Raw genomic sequence first — 21,284 nt, forward strand, 5'->3', positions numbered from 1 at the left:
TTTTGACTAGACTGTAAATTTATATAAGCAGGTGAATCAACATTTTGTTCTCTTCTTGTAGTGTTCAGATGTACTGTACTCTGTGTACAAGCTACTGTACTGTACATCATCTATAATTTAAAATGCCTTCACTAAACCAAGATTAGGTTTCTGAATGCCTGAGAATGTGAGTACAGTACTCAGATGTCTAAGTGACATTGAAGCCGCATACCGTCCATATCAGTCACAGATAGCAATTAGCTCTATACCAGTGTCTTATACAAAATGCAACTTTATTAACCTTCATGCCTCCATTCATATTAATATACATGTATGTGTTTGAACTTATTTTAATTTCACAGCTCCATCCATATGAAAAATACAGAGAAAAAGGCAAAACACTGACTGAATACTTAAACAACTCTTGAAGAAAAGAAAAAGCGCAACAGAAAAAAAGGACACCTGTTCTCAAAGTTTTGAAAAATATCAGGATTAAAAATTTCTTTTACAGATGTGGAATTCCATGAGCAGAATCTCCCTTTTGAAGCAATGCTGAGCAATATCACAACTTTTGTTTACGGTAAGAATGAAAAGATCTGAATATATTTACACTACACTCACTTTACATAAATACAGGAACAACGATTACTGTACGTTATATCAGAAAAACTTGAAACATAGGCATTGGCTTTACTACTTCAATTTTCATAACCAGGAAATTAAAAGCAGATGTTACACAGAAAGTAAAATAGATAATGTACTGAAGAGAAGTGAATGATCAGTATTCATTTTCTTCCACGTTGAGTTCCTGTGATGAACACCACTGCATGAAACACAATTGTAACTCACGTTTGTTCCCCTTAGAGGAAGTGACTAATTGCAAGCAAAGTAATAACGCAAGCTATAAACAGCCTGTGAAAGAGTTATGGGAAGATGCTGCATTTGACACATGACATAAGGCTCAGTGCGAAAAGAAAGTTAAACATTAAAGGTCCGACTTGCATAATGTTGTCTGTGCTTTTCTTCTTCTTCAAAATTTATGGTTTCCCATTGGATATATATTAATTTGAACAAACATGTTGAAATCTGAACTCTGCACTGAGCAGTTGATATTACAAGTTTGCAATATGAGGCACTATTCATTATTATTGCATAACTTTGACCCTGGTTACCGTAACAAAATTATGCTTTTAAAATGAGGAAAGTGATGCTGAAGGGAATTATAATACACTCTTTCCTGTGGAGACACCATATTCAAGTCTAATTAAATCGAGCAAAAACTGGTGTCTTAAGGCATGCAACGTCATACACTGAATATGAGAGTATGCATGTTGTTGCTTGATCAATCTAATTTCTTGTCCGGGCTTAGAAAACTGCAACACAGGGAATTGAGTACCTTAATATGGTCAATGTATATAAATAACTTGTTGAAAATAGCAAACACTGGTTCAGCCTTGGGAATAAAAATGATTTGATCATGAACTTATTTAACCATAAACCAAAGAGGGAAACTCTCCCATAACATCACATATGATCATATACATGATGGATACTGTTAGCCCAATTTCACTGGATATCAAATTTAGATAAATTACAGTCTCTGAAAAAAGACTTTACATGTATAAATGTATTTCCTGCATCTACTAATCAAAAGCCCTATTTTTCAAATGTATATACAGGCTGTAGAACTTTGTAATAACTTTTATCTTCACTATCACATATATTACAACATTTCAAAAGATCCTTTTTTACAGAAGAAAAAGACTTGTATGAAAAAGATGAAGGGCCCCTCAATAATAAAATGCTCTTATACATTATATGGAGGATAAAATATGATGATGATTATTGTTTATAAATTGACATTTGAAATAAAATAATTTGAAATCATACTAATAAACAAACAAGGTGCTGATATGCTTTTGCCAATATGATAATACAACAGGGCATAATGACATGTGCGCAAACAATATACATAAATAATGATAACGTACTTTACCATTCTCCGTTATATCAAATGGGCATCACATACATTGGGTGCATGTGTTGAAATGACTTCATGGAATTGGCTCCTTTACTGAAAGTGAGGGTGGTCAATGCAAAGTGTGCAGGGGTGTGTGTATATGTGTGTGTGTTTGTGTGTGTGTGTGCGTGGTTTTCAAGGTGCTATTCTCAAAAAGGTTGCTATTTCTTTTTACTGGCTTCGGTCCAATAAATGCATTTAGCAGCCCTATCAAATAATATGGGATGGCCTGATGCTCTGAGTTTATGTCTGCAGGTCTTACACAGCATGAAGAGTGTTGAAAATACTTGGAAACGTAGCTGTCATTATGACTATAAAAAACCTTTTAATCAAGTTTCCATATTAAAGGAACACGCCGACTTATTGGGACTCTGGCTCATTCACTGTTCAACTCCCCCAGAGTTAGATAAGTTCATACATACACTTTTCATCTGTGTGTGTGTTGTAACTCTGTCTGACACACCTGCCGCTTGCCTAGCTTAGCACAGATGCTGGAGGTAACCAACTCCAACTAGCCTACTGCTCCGGCTACCAATTAGTGACAAAATAACGCCAACATGGGCTAGCGGTGGGTGCGTCAGACAGAGTTACGCCACGCACAGAGATGAGAAGGGTATGTATGAACTTATTTAACTCTGGGGGATACGGTGAATAAGCTAAAGTCCCAAAAAATCACAGTGTTCCTTTGAGGTTAAGTGATGTTTTCTAAGAGGTAAGATTTTTCTGCCAGTAACTGCATCTCAAATGTAATCTTACTGTACTTACATAACGTATTCATGTATGTACATGCGTATGTATTTTTTTCATTCTATGTGCGTGTGCAAATGGGATTCCTCAATTTTTCACCCTTATAAATCTTCAAATCTCAGGTAAATCACATTATATACCTGGTCTCAGGTGAAACATTTCAAGTGACTTTCTGTATTTGAGACAAACAATCAAAAAATGAAATCATTCGGAGTAACTCACTAACTGAGACACATCAGAGTGGAGCCTTGTACTGGAGTTACGAACCAATCAAACAGAGGGAGTCGTGGTACAGAGTGAGGAGTTGGCCCAGTTAGAAACGTCCACTCCTGTATTGACATCAGCAAACAGAACAATGAGGAGGACATCAATTTGTTCAGTATGTATTGCTCTTCTGTATTGTACATCAGGTAGCACACTATCCCTGTAACACTGCAGCGGATGTCAGTTTCAGCTTATGGTTCAAGTGCCGTTGTGCAAAACCACAACGCAAGTTCCTTTTACTGTCAAACACAGCTGAGAAAACTGAATAAGAATAAAAACAGATCAATCAGGACAGAATAAAAAGCATGAGTCTGTAAGGTGCCTCTAATTTTTTTCCACATACTAGAAAATCTCCTCTGATTGTTGTAAATTTTACTGTACATGAGGGGTTGTATTTTTCTGAGTCAAACATAAGCAATAAGCAGGCATTTAAAAAGAAGAAAAGCAAGATTCAATGAACAAAACATCATACTGAAAGTATATTTATCCTTTAAGATTGCACTTTACTGATTGCTAATCACAGCACAAATTCCACCAAATATTTTTTTTTTTTTGAAAGAAATGCTTTCAAGAGGCTCAACATAAAGAATAGCACTGATGAGATTTGGGGTTGTCCAGCCCTGTGAGTGGGTCATAAACAGTGTGTGTTTCTTTGCTGGTGTGATGATGTGATTGTCCAGTTTTACTTGTTTGAAATAAAGCAATGAATATCTGTAAAAGTAGACGTGTAGATGAGGTTAATCCATTCGGGTTGTGGCTATTTCAGTTAATGTCATTTACCGTTTGCTGGCTGTGAGACAGGTGAAATTCCAGCCCTCTTTGAGCTTGTGAATGGGATGCCTCAGATATAACAGCAGGCTCCAGGAGGCAAAAGAAACCATCTGTGATTAAATGCCGCCCTCTGCTGGTCACCATTCAGACTCAAATAGCGGCACGGCGCAACAATACTGCCTGTAACTCCACTTAGGCCCAAGTCCATTCATTCAATCTAGTCCAGGCCTAGCTTCTTTCTGCTCACAGAGGAAATCCATTCCATTAAATGGGGTCTTTCACATTATGAGTGCTGGAAAATCAGCCATTTTAACAATAATGAAAAGAATGTTACCATAAAAGAGGCCGTTGCAATTGCATTATATATATATTTTTTGTCCAAAGAAAGTGTGAGTTTATCTTTAAAAATCAAAGTGAAACATTTACAAACAGTGCTGTAAAAGACAGTTCCCTATTATACTCCAAAGAATAGCAATAATAGATCCTGCCGTCTATTCCTTCCAACCCAAAGAGGATCCATAAGTGACCCTGTTTTGTGCTGCACAAGCTCTGTGCACCTCTCCATCTTCTCTCCTTATGATGACGGATGAGTGAGTGTGTGTGTGTGTGTGTGTGTGTGTGCGTCTATGTATGTGTAGGTGTGTGCGTCCAGGCCAGCTGAAAAACATTCATAGGGAGATCCCGCTCCCCCGGCTGCCTGTGTTTGTGTGTGTCTGTTCCTTTGATCTCTCTCTCTCTCTCTCTCTCTCTCTCTTTCTCTCTCTCTCCATCTTATTCACACCAGCATGTGTCTCCGTCGGTGCAGGGCCAAGTGGTCAGATCTGGAGAAGCTGCGGTCACAGTCTGCACACTTGAAGGGCTTCACCCCTGTGTGTTTTCTGTAATGCCTTGTCAGCTCATCAGAGCGGGCAAACTTCCACGTGCAGCCGTCCCAGGTGCATTTGTATGGCTTTTCCCCTGTAGAGAAGACAGACAACACAATGCACAGTCAGTACTGTGGAAACACTTAGGCTTTGATGCTTTATTAAGGCGCAGATTGATTTGATTTGGCCAAAAGGTTCAAGAGTCTTCCAATAGATTTTCCAAATGTTCTGGGATGATAAATCTGTATACAAAGGACCAGTGTGTATGATTTAGAGCATCTAGAGGTGAGGTTCCAGATTGCAACCAACTGAATATCCCTTCCCTTACCCTTCCCGTTCCAACAGTGAAGTAAAACCTACGGTGGCCTTCAGGTAACATAAGAAATGTAAAAGGCTCTCTCTATAGCCAGTCTTTGTCTGTTCTGGGCTACTGTAGAAACAAGGTGGTGCTACATTTGCGGGGTCCGCGGAAGAGGAACCACTCCCCTCTAGGACTCATTCTAAGCTAACAAAAACACAATGATTCAATATTTGTATATAGAGCCCCCTAAAACACTTACTTAACCACAGATTCCCATCATTATGGTATAAGAGAGTAAGTGATTTTAAGAAACTGAGATTTTTGCCCTTTTGTTGTATCATGACCATACATAGTGCTTTACAATTGCTGTTATAGGACATCACATAACATGAATTATTAAATATGTTAGAAACTTTTATGCAACATCATACTGCACATGTGTTGTTGTCCTGTGGGCACATATACAGATGTAGACCTAATAGAAAATGTGCCAAAAGGTGACCCATTCGTGTTAGACTGAACAATATTAATGATGTTCCCAGAATTTTTTTTAACATTCCTTACAATTACACTGTTAACCATTCTGCCTCCATAACATGGCATCGAGATGTTTGTCTGTATGAGCCCGAGTTACAAAAACTGAACAAAAAGGGAAACAGTGTTTACATGCCACAATCATCAGCTCAGTATCAGAATAAGTTCGCTGATTTAGCAGGTTTCTCAAGATCAGGGTCTTAGTTTTGAGTCTAGCATTGGACTTGTTTTGTGCTTATTTTTTTCAGGTCTGGCTAGTTTTCCATGATTTAACTTTGTATCTACTCAAGCTACTGTACATGACAAATGTGTCAATTTATGGTGGATGTTTGGTCTAGTTAAAAACAATGTGTAAAGGTGTCATACTGTACATACGTACGCACATTTTTTGGACATTGATGACAAAAATGCTGAAAGTTACGGGGACAGAACATTAAGAGTAGGTTCACATCTACTATATTTTAACTTGATTTTTAGATATTTAGTTCAACATTTAGAATGTGTACTTCATTGTCTTATTAAAATTGCTCTGGTCTAAGTCTTGATTGGGCATTGACCTTTGACCTGTTCCAGATTATTCTCAAATGGTTTTAAGTGCAACCATGGCGCAATATTATCTGTGTTACATATGTGCAAAGCTCATGGTGTTGGCTAACACATATAAGAGTGTGACTTTCTGAAATTTTCAAAAATTTTGAAAATTTTAAAAAATGTCATTACGGTCATTACAGCTTAAGCCAACAACATGATAAAATAAAACCACTTGAGCATACACACTCAGACACACTTTAATTTATGTAAATAGATCACAGCTTGGTTAATGTAATTGTGCAGCACACATGTTTGTGAAAACAGCATATAATTTGTTTGGCAGTCTTCAGTCAAATACTTTTCTGTTCATTTGTTACTTTTACCTGATTTAAATCCTGATTTAAATATACTTATTTCCTAAGTTAAATACCTTATCCATATTGCTTAAAACACCTGTTTAATCATTGTTTTTCTTGTGTTTCTCACTGTTCTTTTGTGTTTTTTACCTGTATCCTGTTTACCTGTACCGACCTGGTACCTGTTTAACTGGTCAAAATAAAATACACTTTCTGAGTAAAATCCAAAGTCTGGTCCTTCAAGTGTGGACAACTCACAGCCCAAAGAAACACTTGCCACAGACCTACTGACCTGTATGTGTCCTCCGATGTGCTTTTAAATGGGAGCTTTTGGTGTACACCTTATTGCAGCCCTCAAAGTCACATCTGTGAATTCTTCTCTTTTTGGAATCTGGTGACTCTGACCTCCGGGGGCGCCGTATGCTGTCAATACTGAACGGGGACATGGAACTGCAATTGGAGAAAGAGAATCAACTTAAAGCATTATTAGACTGCCACCATGACATCAACATTATCATTCTAAGCAGGTTTTGAGCATGTACTGAATTATACTGAAAAAGTGACAACGTAAAGCAAACTCAAAACTAGTCCCACACTTTGCTATGCACAAAGGACATTGAAAAGCTGTACACAGCTTATTCTTAGCAAAGAATAGTTGGCAGTGTCTAGGTATTTACAGTGTTAGCAAAATAAAGCTGACTGAAACATATTACACTCTGGTATATACTGTAATTTAGCACAACCTATGCACTGAAAAGAGTGCCATCCCATTTATGAAAAGAACAAAAGAAATACTTCACAGACAATGGTGATTAGATTAGATTCAAATTTATACATGTAGTAATGCTCTCAGTTGTTTAGTATTATGAGGGACACCATTTATTTGTTGGGACAGTTGATCCAGAGGTGGGTATGAAGTGTTTTGGTCGCCTTAGCATACTTTGGACATATATTGCGCTGAGCTGCATGTTCAATATAGAGAGAAATGCATGTACAAACTAATTGACGTCCCCAGGCACAACTGTTGAATATTTTTTGTTGTTGGTATAAAACTGTCAAGCATGTTAATTTCCTGTTTACAGTTGGCACCAACTGGAAATACAGTATCCTTTAAAGATTACCATGTAAGGTAGTGCAACAGTTAACTTTGCCAGAAGGTGGCAGTGCAACACCGCTGTACAGTAACTGAGGAAGTAGATGAGGTAAGACGGCTGGTATTGTTTTTTGCTCCGACAATTTCATCACTCATAGGTGGAGTTTTATCTCAATGTTGTTCAATGAAGTAAATGACTCCTGAGCTATTTCTGTCATCAATACAGTGGCACAACATTTCCTCTCCATTAACAAGTCAATATCCCTGTTGATTAATATTGTGTAATTTCCAACAATGAAGCCTTTCAGCAAAGTGTGTGTGTGTGTGTGTGTTTGTGTGGAAGTGTGTATGTGTGTATGTGTGGAAGCATTTGCATGCCAGAGTGTTTGTGTGAGTATGTGCAGTGTAGTGATGTATCTGCCGCAAATCTTAAATGTGTTCAGGCATCACTTCTCTGAATATCTTGTATACACACACACACACACACACACACACAAACACACACACACACACACACACACACACACACACACACACACACACACACGCACACAAAGAAAGACATCCAGGAAGGAACAAAAAGTTTGTGGTAGATGGTCAGTATTTCATGTCTCATGCTTAGCAGTGAGCAACTTTCTCACACATGACTGCTGCACACACAACAGATATGCAAGAAAGAGAAAGATATAGCAATGACAGAAAACAATTGCCTCTCTGTTTACTAAAAGGGAGGAGTAATACACAGTATGTCGGATATATTGAACAAGGCTCTGTCAGCTGTGATGGAGCACAGTTGCTTTTCTTTCAGGTCTCAGAGTCTCTGCTGTGGATACTGAGAAAGAAAAGGTAAGAGGGTGAAGGGGGAGAGGGGAGTGAGGGAGCGTACAAAAGGAACAGCTTTAGTCATGTTAGAGGGATTTGAAAGAGGAGCAGGGGCTGCCAGACAGGCCCTCCTCTGAACTGTCTCCACCACACACACAACCCACTTCCTGTCTCTCAGTGTTTCACTGAAGCACGATTTGTCAAATGCAGGCTCAGATATATACGCTTGCAATCAAGATAGATACAAACAGGCTACACAAATACACAGAAATACAGCAAAACACACATCCATACAGATCACCTGTTGTTCTTGGCTTACTGCCAATCTGAAGCTGTACAGGAAATAAGCACACTGGTCAGATATGAACCTCCCCCGCCCCCCCACCCCCTACCCCTTTCTCGTCTCTAGGTTCAGAAAATAATACATGTCAAAGTAATGTCAAAAATGAACATTCGGAGAAATGTGTATATTAATGACCTGAAAAAAACGTAAATTGCAATTTGAAATGATTGATGAGATTACCAGGCCATCTACTAATCTAACAGAGAAATGCAGACTAGCATCTAGAATCGCATGTGCTGTTTGTGTGTGTGTGTGTGTGTGTGTGTGTGTGTGTGTGTGTGTGTGTGTAGACAGGATTTACAGGGAAAACTCTGAGCTTAGACTTTTTGCAGATGAGGCGGATGTTTACATACTGACTTCATCCCAAACGTGACTCCACGATTATGATATAATTTAGGAAGTACAACAGCTTCTAAAACAAAGATTGAACGACGATTACGTCGTTGTTTTGTGCTGCTGATAGTTGTGACAGCTTCAGTCCTTACAGTTACAAACTTTAAAATACACTTAGATGAAACGTTAACAATACAGAAATTTGTAAATTCAGTGAGAGGAAATAACATTTAAGCATAATAAAAATTTAACTGGATAAAAGGAAGCGATAGCAATAAAAATCAATATTTTCAAAGTTTCATTCTGAACAATGAGTACAATGTCCTTGTAAGCTGAAAATCTGGGTTTTGAAAGCATTGTTTGTCTCTGGGAAACTGCAATAGACATTTTTTGCTACTTTTTGACATACAAAGGCTAAGCAATTTATCACAAAGATGACGGACTAATTATTCGACAAAGAACATAATGTTTTGTTGCAGCCTTAAATGCAAGAATCCATTTTGAGGCCCTGGGACACATTCTTATGTTCCAATTTTTCTTGTAATTTTTCTTAATTTCTGAAAGAAATTGGATCACAAAAAAAATAATAAATTTTAAGATTTTCTATGTCGCTCTTGTCCTGTAAAAAAAAGCTTGTTGTGTTTCAACACAATTTACTTCTCTGTAGGTTGAAAGATGCTACAAACAGTGTTAAGTTGCTATTTTTATCAGCAGGCTTACTGTATGTAAGTATATATGTATGTGTAAATATATAGTAATAGATCACTGTGCTCACACTAGATAAACTGGTGTGTTGAAAATCAGCAACTACCGAACGACCGGTTCACATTTCTGTTATGTATAGTTATACCTTTCTTAGTTTATAAGACAACAAATGTGACAGAATCTGTAGAAAACAAGAATGTTGTAAGTAGGGTTTATTTATTTGCATAAACAATTTATTTTTATATTTTAAATACTAAATCTCCGGCCATATGTGTCATACAGTAGGTGTTTTGTGAGAATTGATTTGTTGCATTTACTCATGTGACTCCAGGAGCAAACTCACACTGCCTTGAACCCTGTGTCACCGCGGCATCGTGGCTGAGTGAACGTGTGTATGTCTTCCAAAGCAGCACAGAGAAATAGGAAGTACAGCTAAGAACGATTTTAAAAAGAGCTGACCTATGTTTTACTTCATTTGTTTTCCCCTTTCTTTTGTCCCGTTTTTTTATCTGCTGCTCTCCACAAGCCCAAGAGCGAGAAAGAGAGGGAGCATGTGTGTCACCTACAACAGGGGTTTCCCACAATGCAAACACAACACATATTATTAACTTCTCATAGGAAACAAGGTCATAACAGACCGTTTCAACACAGTAAAGCAAGCTATTCTGTGCTTAAACAGACGTACAGTAATAGTGGATGTAACGTGTATGCCTGTGTAGGAAGACTGCCCACTGGGCATTCCTGTACTTGTCCGAGGATACTACCCCCCCTTCTTCACCAGCTCTGCTCCGTGGCCCCCCAGGTCCTTGGGGACAAGCCAAACTTCAGCAGAGACAACCAGAGACAACCTTTCCAGCCCCTAAACCCCAACACACACACACACACCTTCTCACCCTCTTGTCTCTCTCAAACTGTCTTCTTCTCTTTCACTCGTACTCTCCCACAATAGCCTATCCACCCGTCCCCAGGGAAACGCATGAATATGGAGGAGGCTGCCCAAGAAGCACATGACATACTCTCTCCTTTCACTCATTTATTTATATATGGATACCTGGATTGGCACTCCCATCCTCCGCCCTTACACTTCTCTTTCCTGATGCTCTCTGGATGACTGCTTGTGTAAATGTGGATACTAAATTACATAAAACTAATCTTTCTACACTCACAGTGAACACGTTAAAATAAAAAAGGAAGAAATACAACACCATTGACTGATATGTTTCAAAGAAGTGCTGTCAGCACTGCAATTGCACTGCAGATGTCCTTAGAGCGCATGTGCTGTGTCAACACAGAATGCACATTCTTCCTCTATGTGGCCAAAGCGGCATTTGTAACTCAAGAAGACTACAGACTGCTTTGTTTTTCACAGCCAAACATGCAAAGTCTGTGTTCCTGATGACAATGGCTGACCTCCTTCTGGAACCAGCTGTTCTGTCCACTGTGCAGAAACGCATGCATGCATACAGTACAAGCACACATACGTGTGAGCATTAATACATGCAGACATGCACACATACTTTTTTACACGTTCAGTCACATACACAGCGTGCACACCGGAGCACAGTTTCCAAATAGCACTTTGCAAACAGAGAAGTGAGTGTGTGGGCAGGCCCTGGCAGGGTATTGCTAAGCCTGGCTGGTGATTTCTCTTCATAGTGAAAGCTTGGGCAGTGAAAGGTTGGGTCCTGCCAACCTCAGTTCTCCTCTGACCACCCGGTGCCCACGTGTGGCACTCAGGGGCATGCCTGTCCCTTTCAATAACCTGCCTTGAAACCTGAGTCCTCCAGTGTGTGTGTGTGTGTGTGTGTGTGTGTGTATGTGTGTGTGTGTGTGTGTGTGGGTGTGTGTGTCTTCCCTGAAACATGGCAACCTCTACTTGTACCACTGAACAAGCACAGCCAGAGAACAAGTCTTTACCACAATGTGTTGCGCAGTGCGACCACAATAACCCATCTAGCTTCATTACGGTGGATGTTCACACAGCCAGCAATGCTGAAGCAAACAATACAATGTCTTGTACATAACAAGTACTTTCAACCCCGTGAGCTGGACTGTTACCACCAAAACACAGCCAGCCGGGGTCAGGCTACCATCAGCCAAAGCCTTGTTAATGCTGCTTCATCATTAGCAGGATTCTCACAGAGTCCAAGAATACTTTCCTTACAGTTAGGTTAAATAAAAGTCCTATGGACATTTTTCAGTGTGGCCAAGTTGCTGGTTATGACTGTTCTGGGTTTATGGGCAGAAGAGTATGAGGGCAAAGCCTAGCCAACTGTTTCTCTGTGCCTGATTTCCTGTTTCTGATCAGGATACTGTATGCTGTCATCCACTGGAGAGGGAAGTCTTTTACATTCAACACAGATGGACTGGCACCACAAGAGTTGTGATGTCTGGGCATAAAGTATGTCTGAGCCATATGCATTAAGGCTCATAGATGCACTCCCACGCATATTCATCCAAATGACAAATAATAGTTACAAAAGCACACAGAAGTGCACAATGCTAGGTTTTATACTGGATTTTTATGTAAATGATGCTCTCATCCATGGTGACTAAAAAAAGCAATGTCAGAAAAAACATTTTAAACTCTGTACTCTGAACTCTGTAATGCCATGTCAGATCTTGAACTTGGTCAATTTGTACAGTTTATACAAACTTTATAAAACGTGCTGCCAAAAAAATGCCTCCAATTTTTATAATCTCTCATCAAAAGGCCATCCCTTCTTTGAATTAGATATTTTCTTTATCTTTTAGGACCCAGAAAATCAACAGCTTGATAAACAATGATGAATGGTAAAGAAGAAAAGCGACTATTGGCAGGCCAGACTGGGACTAGATACACTGCAAAGGGACAACCTCTAGAATACAATATACATTAAAAGAATACAAATACAGAAGACCACGTTTAAACTCCCATATCACTAAATTTACTGCCAAAAGTACGGAGAAGACCATACTTCTCCAACATCTTCCTGTGACAACATAGAACAGAAAAAACTCAAGACAAAGATAAAAGGATTTTTTTTTTTAGAGCTGTCAGTGTCAGTAGAGGAGAAAAGGTCAGTATGGAGACCAAACATTTCCCACACACACGTGTATAGATCATGATACTCACTCTTGTACAGCGCGGGCTATAGACAGCGCAGTGGAGCCGGTCTCATTAACACTATCCAAGGTCACGTTTGGCAGGTCGTCGTCATCGCTGTCACTCTTGATCTGCCTTGGCGACAGGCCGTTGGGGTCTATGTGTGCTGTGAGGAAGGGACACAGACACGGGAGTCAGTGGCTAAAGTAACAGAACATCCTGATAATTAGCAAGCTAGCTTTGTCCCTTTTTTTATTCTTTTATTTTGCACAGTAGCCAAGACCGAACATTTGTGTGGCCAACATGCTATCAACCATGCGCCTCGGAGCCAGTGAGCAAAGGGGTCTCTGTCTCTTGAGCTGCATGACAAAGTAACTTATATTCCACAAGAGGTAACAACTTCTCCCCTGGACAACTCATTGGATATATTGCCAGAGCCTGCAGCCATTCTGTCCCCTCTGTTTGCAAGGACACGGGCTGCAATCCTGGATAACTCAAGAGATTAATGTCAAAAAACAAAACTATCAAAGAAAAGTTGTTGGAAATGCACACGAACACTGATTAAGTTTTAAAGGAATTTAGAAAGAATACAGAAGAATACAGAACTGTATGCTTAACATATCACAATAACTACATTTTGCTCTAGTTTCTAAGGATGTAATCATCACAAACACCGAATATATAGTGATACTTTTTCCACTGAGTTCAGCAACATCCCCAGTTATTGAACGCCTGGTGCTTTTATAAAAGCTATCAGGACTTCACCTCCTCTGTCCTCTCAGCCGAGACTGTGGCCATAATGGCCCATAATAAGGGTCTAGAGTTAGAAGCAGACATGGTGTTATTACAGAGGGGGAGGTGGGCACACAGAAATAATGTTGTAACTCTGTTATGCTTTAAAGGCTTCTAACTGTTGTCGTAGACTTAGACATGCAGAGTGGTCACCAGCTCGCCTACCCAATGGAAAACCTGTAATTAGTTGGAATTGCATCGTGTGTTGAAAAGGGGTATTTTGAGCGAGGGACACAAAGGAGGAGTGGTGGAGAGGTGGGCAGAGCACCGGATTTCTTTCTTTCTCTCCTGTTGTTTCCAGTCAAGCCCTGTTTCCATGGCAACCTCCTGCCGGAGACAGGGAGACAGCAGTGAAAAGAAGGGTGCCCGCCCTCTCTTAAAAAGGATGGCCAACCTGTGTGTGTGCGTGTGCATGTGGGTGAGTGGAAGTGTGTGTGTATTTGTGTGCATGGATGGGTTTTTGTATCTATGTTCAAAGCTTCAGTATGACTGAGACTTGCATTATTGCACATGTTCAGTTCGTATCAAGTCAAACAAGGTAAATCAATGTGAGTTGACCCTGACATTAAACTTCATATGGGGGGAGTGGGCTTCAGATTGTAACTCTCCTAAACTCATTTTTCCAGCCATCACAAAAATGGTGACACCTTAAAAGGAAAAACCCCTGATAAGATTAGACCAAAAAAGCATATCCAAACAACACTAATAATCTTATCTAACCTTGTATCCCTTTATTTTTCATTTGACTTGGGGGATTTCTTTGTTAATGTTCACATTAAAAAATTTAAGTGCAATAAATAGCTAAATGTTGCGTTTGTCTACTGGTTGCAATCTCATTAAAAGTAACTGTATCCACCACACACAACATTCAACATTCAACACTCATTTACCCCATTTCCTTAGTGTTTTGTGTTTTCAGAGCCAAGCAAAGCTGATGTTGGACTATGTATTTGTGTGCATGCAAGTGTTTGTGTTAGTGCCACCCATCTTCAATATCCATCCACACCCTGTTATGCAAGTCTTGTTTTTCCTGTCCTTCCTTCTTTCCTTTTCTCTCCTTGGGAGCAGACATAAAACGCCCATCTCTGAGGAGACCATCCCACCCAACCAATTAAATGTTTTTTTTGACTACATGCTCTAATTACACATGTTTAGTTGTATGTACAGTACATGCATGGGTGTGAGTTAAAGTCTAAGAGTGTCTGTACATCCTGCTGGGAGTAACAAGAAGCAACCTCTTTTACAACCAACAGTTGGCTTGTGTACAGCAAAGAGTTGGACAGAAACACCTACTGTAGGCTCACTCCAAGTGGTTGGCAGTAAAACCACACCCAGTGAGAAAACCAATAACACAGTCTAGGCAAGGCCAGCGAGGTCTACTACTCAAACTGCCCTGGATGTTTTCTTCTCAATAGAAAGAAAGGCAACAACGGGTGTGGCCTTGGTTACCTGCACCTGAGGCTATCAGCAACCAAGCAAAATCTCACCCAGTTAAAGATGGGAGAGCCTTTCAACTTGTAAACCTCCTCTTCACTCTGAAGGGGGAACATTATGGCCTGAGGGGCCGTCTCTGAAAGAATGCACACACAGTCAGCTTTCAAAGCGTTGTGTCTGCAAGTTCTTCGACTGAAGACAGGACATCTGGGCAGACAAACTAACCATCAAGAACCACCTGCTATTGGGATATATCAAGCCCCATCACATGGTTATTGTAGCCACTTTTTCACTGCCCGATGCCAGCATGGACATTTATTGTCCCTTGTTTTTGATCTTGTCTAATCAGACAGAGACCGTTTATTTTATTCAATTTCTGAAAAGGTTTCCAATTCAATTTTTGGGCAGTTTTATTATTTTGGTAACGTTTTAATTACCCCACCAAGAATATAAGTAAGGTTGACAACTGATAACTGAAAATATTAGATTGTATTGATTTAGGTGAATATTTTCTAATTGAAGTTTCTCAGTAGGTTGAGATAAAAGTCTATACAAGTTGGAGACAAGTCAGACAGTTTATGTTGCTATGTAAAACTACTATAATCATGAGGCACATAGCACAAACATCATTTCCTTTACAGTTCAATCAGTGCTTAAATTGCTGCTGATGCACCTTTGAGTTATAGTGTGTCTAACTGGAATGGATTAAAGAGGTTTCATAGAAATCCCAAAAGAACCAAGTCAATCATATGAATATGGGGACAATTCAGTGAGCATGGTCTCACCTTTGCCATGGTTTTTCACCTCGTCCAGCAGAGGTAGCATGATGGCGTTGTTGAGGCTGGAGGGTGATCGAACGGCAGTGGTGTACATGAGTGGCAGTGACTGTACCACGACTGGGATCCGGTGAACATGGCTGGCAATCTTCCCCGCTCCCTGCAGGCTCAATGGGCTGGATGGAGGCGGCGGCACAGAGTGCAGAATGTGCAAATACGGCTGACCCCTCAGCCCGGTTCCAGGGGTTAGCACCGATGAGGCTGAGGTGATAACCGATGGAGAGGAGGAGGAGGAGGATGAAGACGATAAAGAAGACGGGGAGAAAGCGTATCTGAGAGGGGAAGATGACGAGGTGGTGGTAGGGGTGGTTGATGAAGAGGAGGGGCGGTGTTTGTTGATTGACAGGTCGACAGGTTCGGTCTGTGTGTGGAAGTGCAGGTCGTTAGCGAGCAGGTCTTCTGGAGGTTCGTGCTTAACTCGGCTGAGGAAGAAGGGGACGCCGTCCATTGCAGAGTAAGGGCGCACTTTAGGTGACTGTTGAAGTAGAAGAGAAGCACTGATGTTAGATTTTTTTTCTTCCAGTGATTCATTTTTGTCATTTGAATGCCTCAAAAGGTGCACTAGACACACAGCAGGGAAGAATGAAAAACGTGAAACACCTGTATACAATTAATGCATTTATGGCACCACATTTAATATTCCTACCCCTGCAATAAATTATACTCTCCTCATTCCGACAACCCAGATAGTGACGTGTCAATGAATTCATGTGAAGGATGTTTGTTTTTGTGCTACTATTCTGCTTCAGGAGCAATAATAATGCAGTGCATGATAAAGCTATGTCAGAAAGCTACATGTAGGGACATGTATTGAGAAAGGAGCAATTGATTTTTTTCATGTTCATTCAAGCATTCAACTCCTCCTTGGTTAGTATGATGTCATCCGCAGATGAAACACAGGAGTAGATAGTGTCTTTCACACTCGCCTCCTTTCACTGTCTACATTGTGTTTCTCTTTTCTCTTGGCGTGGGTTGCTCTCTCTCTTTTCCTCCTGTTTTCCATCACTCCCACAGAAAAGCAGCTCTCTTGGCTCCCCTTGTATCTCTCCTAAATCTCCTTTGTGACGGTGGAAAAACATCATATGGGCTCAATTTCCTGACCGTCTCTCTCTGTCTCTCAGCGATGGGCCTCCTAAGGCCAACGCTGGTGGCTCAGTGTATCCCTCAACACATTTTTCACTTAACACCAAGCAGACTGTAACACAATCGCTCCATCTGCACAAGTTTCAGGTACCTGTTTACTTGGAAAACATAATGAAGAACATACACAGTAGAGAAGTGACATTAACCCTGCTACTAGTTATTTGTTTCTCCAGATTGCCATAATTTTTGGATCCTCTTTGACATCATATTTTCTTATAAGGTCAAAAGAACCATGTTACATGTGATGTAGCCGATCTGACCTCACTATGTTTGATGTGGGAGGGGTGCTAGAGTGTGTGGTGAGTGGTGTTCATCCTCACAGTGGAGCCTTTCAGAGGCTGAGTCACAGTTTGGGCCATCAGGGAGCGAGTACATCCAGACTTTTTTACTAATCATACAGTAAAATCTCATTTAAGTAAAGGGGAAAACTTTAACACTCGGATCGCAGCTGAAGCAGATATTAAAACATTCTGTAGAGAGTATTTTCATCCTGAGTTTTGTTTTTGAGACTTACATTTTGTATCCCTTATGTAATCCTGGTTGAGAGTGGATCTGTGGTGAATTATGATTTTTTTTTGGTGTGTGAGTGTGTTCTTTTATGTAGTAGACTTCTATTTTTACTCCAGACTTGTATACTTGTTTTCGGCCTACAGGAAATGTTACGACCCCATGAATCAAAAAGTTATTCTCCCTGTGTAACTCCTCCTCAGTTAGAAAACAACCCCTACCCCATGATATATGCCCTCTAATGATCTCTGGGCCTTGGTGGGGTTCATTGCAGGGTCAGTGGTGTCAAGATCAGGGTTCACAGCCCATTTTTGCCTGCTTCGTCATACCACCCACCAAGCATTTCAGTGTTTTTTTTTCACTACTTCTATAATGGAATTATGTTCTTAAGGCTTTTTTCTTTTTCTTTACATATGAGAACATAAACAGCCTTATGTATCACAACTGAAAAAGCTGTTATTTATGTTGTGCTGTGGGGAGAAATCCTCGTGCCTCCTTTGTGAAAACTTCTAGCAGCACAGTTAAATCAGAGACACTTCCCACAAGGACTTTACCATTTATAGCACACAGGTAAACAGTGATATTTGGCAAAAAAGGCCCATGCTCTTTGAGGGATCTTTCAAAATATCTAATGAAGATTCTGCTCGAAGAACTAATCTCCCTTAATAAAGATGATAGCAAAGTACACAATAGTAAAAGCTTCAACACAACAGGAGGAGGCTTGAATGGAGGACGAAGCTGTGGCAGCAAATGGCTACCTGTAAGAATAGGTCTGGATTTGAATAGTCCGTTTGTAGCCGTGCAATTACTCAAAGAGCCACTGATGGTAGAGCATGAATAAACCAGCGGATGCTAATCAGCTGATGCAAGCTCTACTTTCCACCGGAGTTAACGCAATGCTCCATTTTCGAGTTGCAAATGTCGGCTGCCCACTCATAAAGCTAATACGTCCCTTGGGTGATTGTTGGTTATGACTCTGATGGGTGGAGAATCATATGACACCGAGTTTGCAGAGTAAACATTAGCTGTGCTCACTGGTATTCACAATATTCATACGCTTAAAAATGCAAACATTTCAGTCACCATTGACCCTGTTAGCAGAGTCAGTAACATTTTACTTTAAGTCACTTTAACCCTCTGAGGTCATTTTTAGATAGCTCATTGAATTCTCCTTTTAAAGGTTTTTTATGATCCCCATGTGTTTCATATCAACATGTTCAACAAACTCATACTCACACACTAACTATAGTGATGCCCCAAATTGTTCCAGAACAATGTATAAAGAGAGAATTTGGCCCTGAAATATTTCTGAAATCTCGACATACCCGGGGCCGGATTGGCTCAGTTGGTAGAGCAGATATACTTAGAAGTTTATGCCTCGACGCAGAGGTCCCCCTTTCTCACCTAGCGGTCCTGTCCCTTAAAAGTGGAATAGCCCCAAAAAATAATCTTTAAAAAAGAAAGGAAATAACAACATAGCCACATTGTTTTGGAGGTTAAAACGAGATTGCAAAAGTCTTGAATAACATAGTAAATAACAGTCTAAAATTGAATTTTGCAATATCGCTAATTGAGTAGGAGTGATGTAAAACATCGCTTGGACTCCCTGGTGTATATTTTGTCCTCAGAGGGTTGAGTAAGTCAAATTTAGCATTAGAAATATAAAAAAATTAAACCAATGGTTTATAACTTAAACTACATTTAAAATATATAAAGTAAGGTGTTGCAGTCTAGTCTAGTTTATTCAAGTCTCTCATCACCAAAAAATCCCTCCTTTAGGCTATCTAAGTTCTCATTTGATTTTTTTCCAGCCTGTAAATGTAACTAAAGTTGCCGCTCCGCAGCTTTACCTTTAGAAAGCTTTCAAAAGAAATATCACTTTATTTGATAATATGCATCTTTGTGATGTCAAGTGTCCTCTATGCCTCTCTTGCATCAACTCCAGCATCAACTGCCTTTCTTGGAACACCCTCAGGCTACCATCCCGCTGCTTTTGCACGGGATCTCTCTGTGTTTGCATGTGTGTGTATAGGATGTGAGTGTCACGGACCGCCTCAAGCTATACTGCCTCAAGGTATACTGCCTCAAGGCTTTGAAGACATTAGATCCATCGAGGCTGATGTCAGTGTAGAAATCTTCAGTGAATGCTCTTAGAGCTGTGTCTCGTTGGCTACGAAAGTTCTGCCGTATCGCCAGATCTCCCTAACACTGAAAGAAGGCAACGGAAAAAAGAGAAAACTGAAGAACATATATTTGTGCAAACCACAAATGGAATCTGAATGCTGTTCAATATAATTTTACGATCAACAGATATGTTATTGAACTATGATTGGCTGAGCCATGTTTGAAGCTGTTCTGGCAAAAACACACCTGAAATATTTGATCTGTAATTGTCTGCTCACCCTCAAAATTCCTCTTACTGTACTCCAGGTCTTTCTGACACATCACGTGTCTTATTGCCATATCGGTAAACAAGGTTATGGTCGTTTTTTTAGCCAACACAAATGAAACTGCCTTAATATACTGTACATGAAAGTAATGTTAGCTTGTTAATCAAGGGAAGCAGTGGAGGAACATTGAAACATTAAAGCTATAGTGCATAGTGTCTGCCGCTCCTACGAGGAATTCTAAGTAATGACAACAGAACTGGTAAGGTGTCCACATGATATAAATTTTTTGCACCGCCCCCCGTAGTAGCAAAGGAGGACACAGGGTGATTAAAAAAAACATGATGGCCTCAGAAGAGGTAATTATCTTCACTAGAGGGAAAGTCACCGGACGACCCTATCTTCTGAACATAGCCATACTGAGAAATACAGAGAGAGTTGTGTAGAGCTGATAGTTTTAATTAGCTTTGTAGCAACACATTTGGCAATGGCTTGAATGTAACGGACATTCATTAATATCAAAACGTCAAGCACTAAAGCTTTAATACTCCATTGTAATATAAATTTATTTTGAGCCACATGGTCCGTGTTTGAATAAATTTGAACAAATGACGTGTTAGTCTGGATTTGTTCATTGAAAAAGTGAAAGCAAGAATGTTGTGGCAGAGCATCTGAGACAACTGAATTTTATGATGGGAGAATGCCACTTTTCATTTGCATAAATGGTATATACATATATATACAGTATATACATATACAGTATATACAAAATATACTATATAAATATATATATATATATATATATATATATATATGTATATATACAAAATATACTATATAAATATATATATATATATGTGTATATATATATATATATATATATATATATATATATATATATATATATATATATATATATATATATATATATATATATATATATATATATATATATATATTTATAGTATATATATATATTTATATAGTATACATACACTAACATACATATATATATATACACATATATATATATATATATATATATATATATACAGACATACATATAGTATACTTATTTATACTTATATATTCAAAAGTGTCAGATTCCCTTTTATTGTAGCCTTTCTGTTTGTTCGTGGAGTGATCACGATCATGACATTATGCAAAAATTACTGACAACCTGTTAAAATTTGTCAATTCAGTGTTGCTCCTGTGTAAAAAGGACAACACTTGTATGGAAAGGTCAAAACAACAGAGTACACACAAAAGTGAAAACAAGAAAGTTATTTGCATATTGGAGTTAGGTTCTCAGACACATCTCAACCAGAACAGACGGAAAACTTAAGCCACCCCCTGCTCTCAGTTTGACAGATACACACACATGTATGCGCTCAAACCTACACATACTCACACACTCTGACACACATATAAAGATATG

At 39.4% G+C, this 21,284-nt stretch overlaps 1 protein-coding gene across 6 annotated transcripts in view; it reads right to left on the reverse strand.

Moving 5' to 3' along the window:
- The window catches only part of klf12b (Kruppel-like factor 12b), a 48,039-nt gene that overhangs the window by 9,478 nt on the left and 17,277 nt on the right, over window positions 1-21,284 (reverse strand). For 4 of the 6 annotated variants that reach the window (XM_034884571.1, XM_034884572.1, XM_034884573.1 and 1 more), the window contains exons 3-6: window positions 15,759-16,284; window positions 12,778-12,913; window positions 6,659-6,816; window positions 3,347-4,738 (exon numbers count right to left, since the gene is read on the reverse strand). In XM_034884571.1, coding sequence (XP_034740462.1) covers window positions 4,557-4,738; window positions 6,659-6,816; window positions 12,778-12,913; window positions 15,759-16,284 — 1,002 coding nt within the window. In that variant the 3' untranslated portion in view covers window positions 3,347-4,556. Of the gene's footprint in view, window positions 1-3,346; window positions 4,739-6,658; window positions 6,817-12,777; window positions 12,914-15,758; window positions 16,285-20,955; window positions 21,057-21,284 lie in introns of those variants that run through there. The other 2 variants (XM_034884574.1, XR_004658396.1) reach the window with 2 other exon arrangements.

The sequence above is a fragment of the Etheostoma cragini genome, chromosome 11 (genome assembly GCF_013103735.1).
Source record: "Etheostoma cragini isolate CJK2018 chromosome 11, CSU_Ecrag_1.0, whole genome shotgun sequence".
In the NCBI taxonomy this organism is placed as follows: Eukaryota; Metazoa; Chordata; class Actinopteri; order Perciformes; family Percidae; genus Etheostoma; species Etheostoma cragini.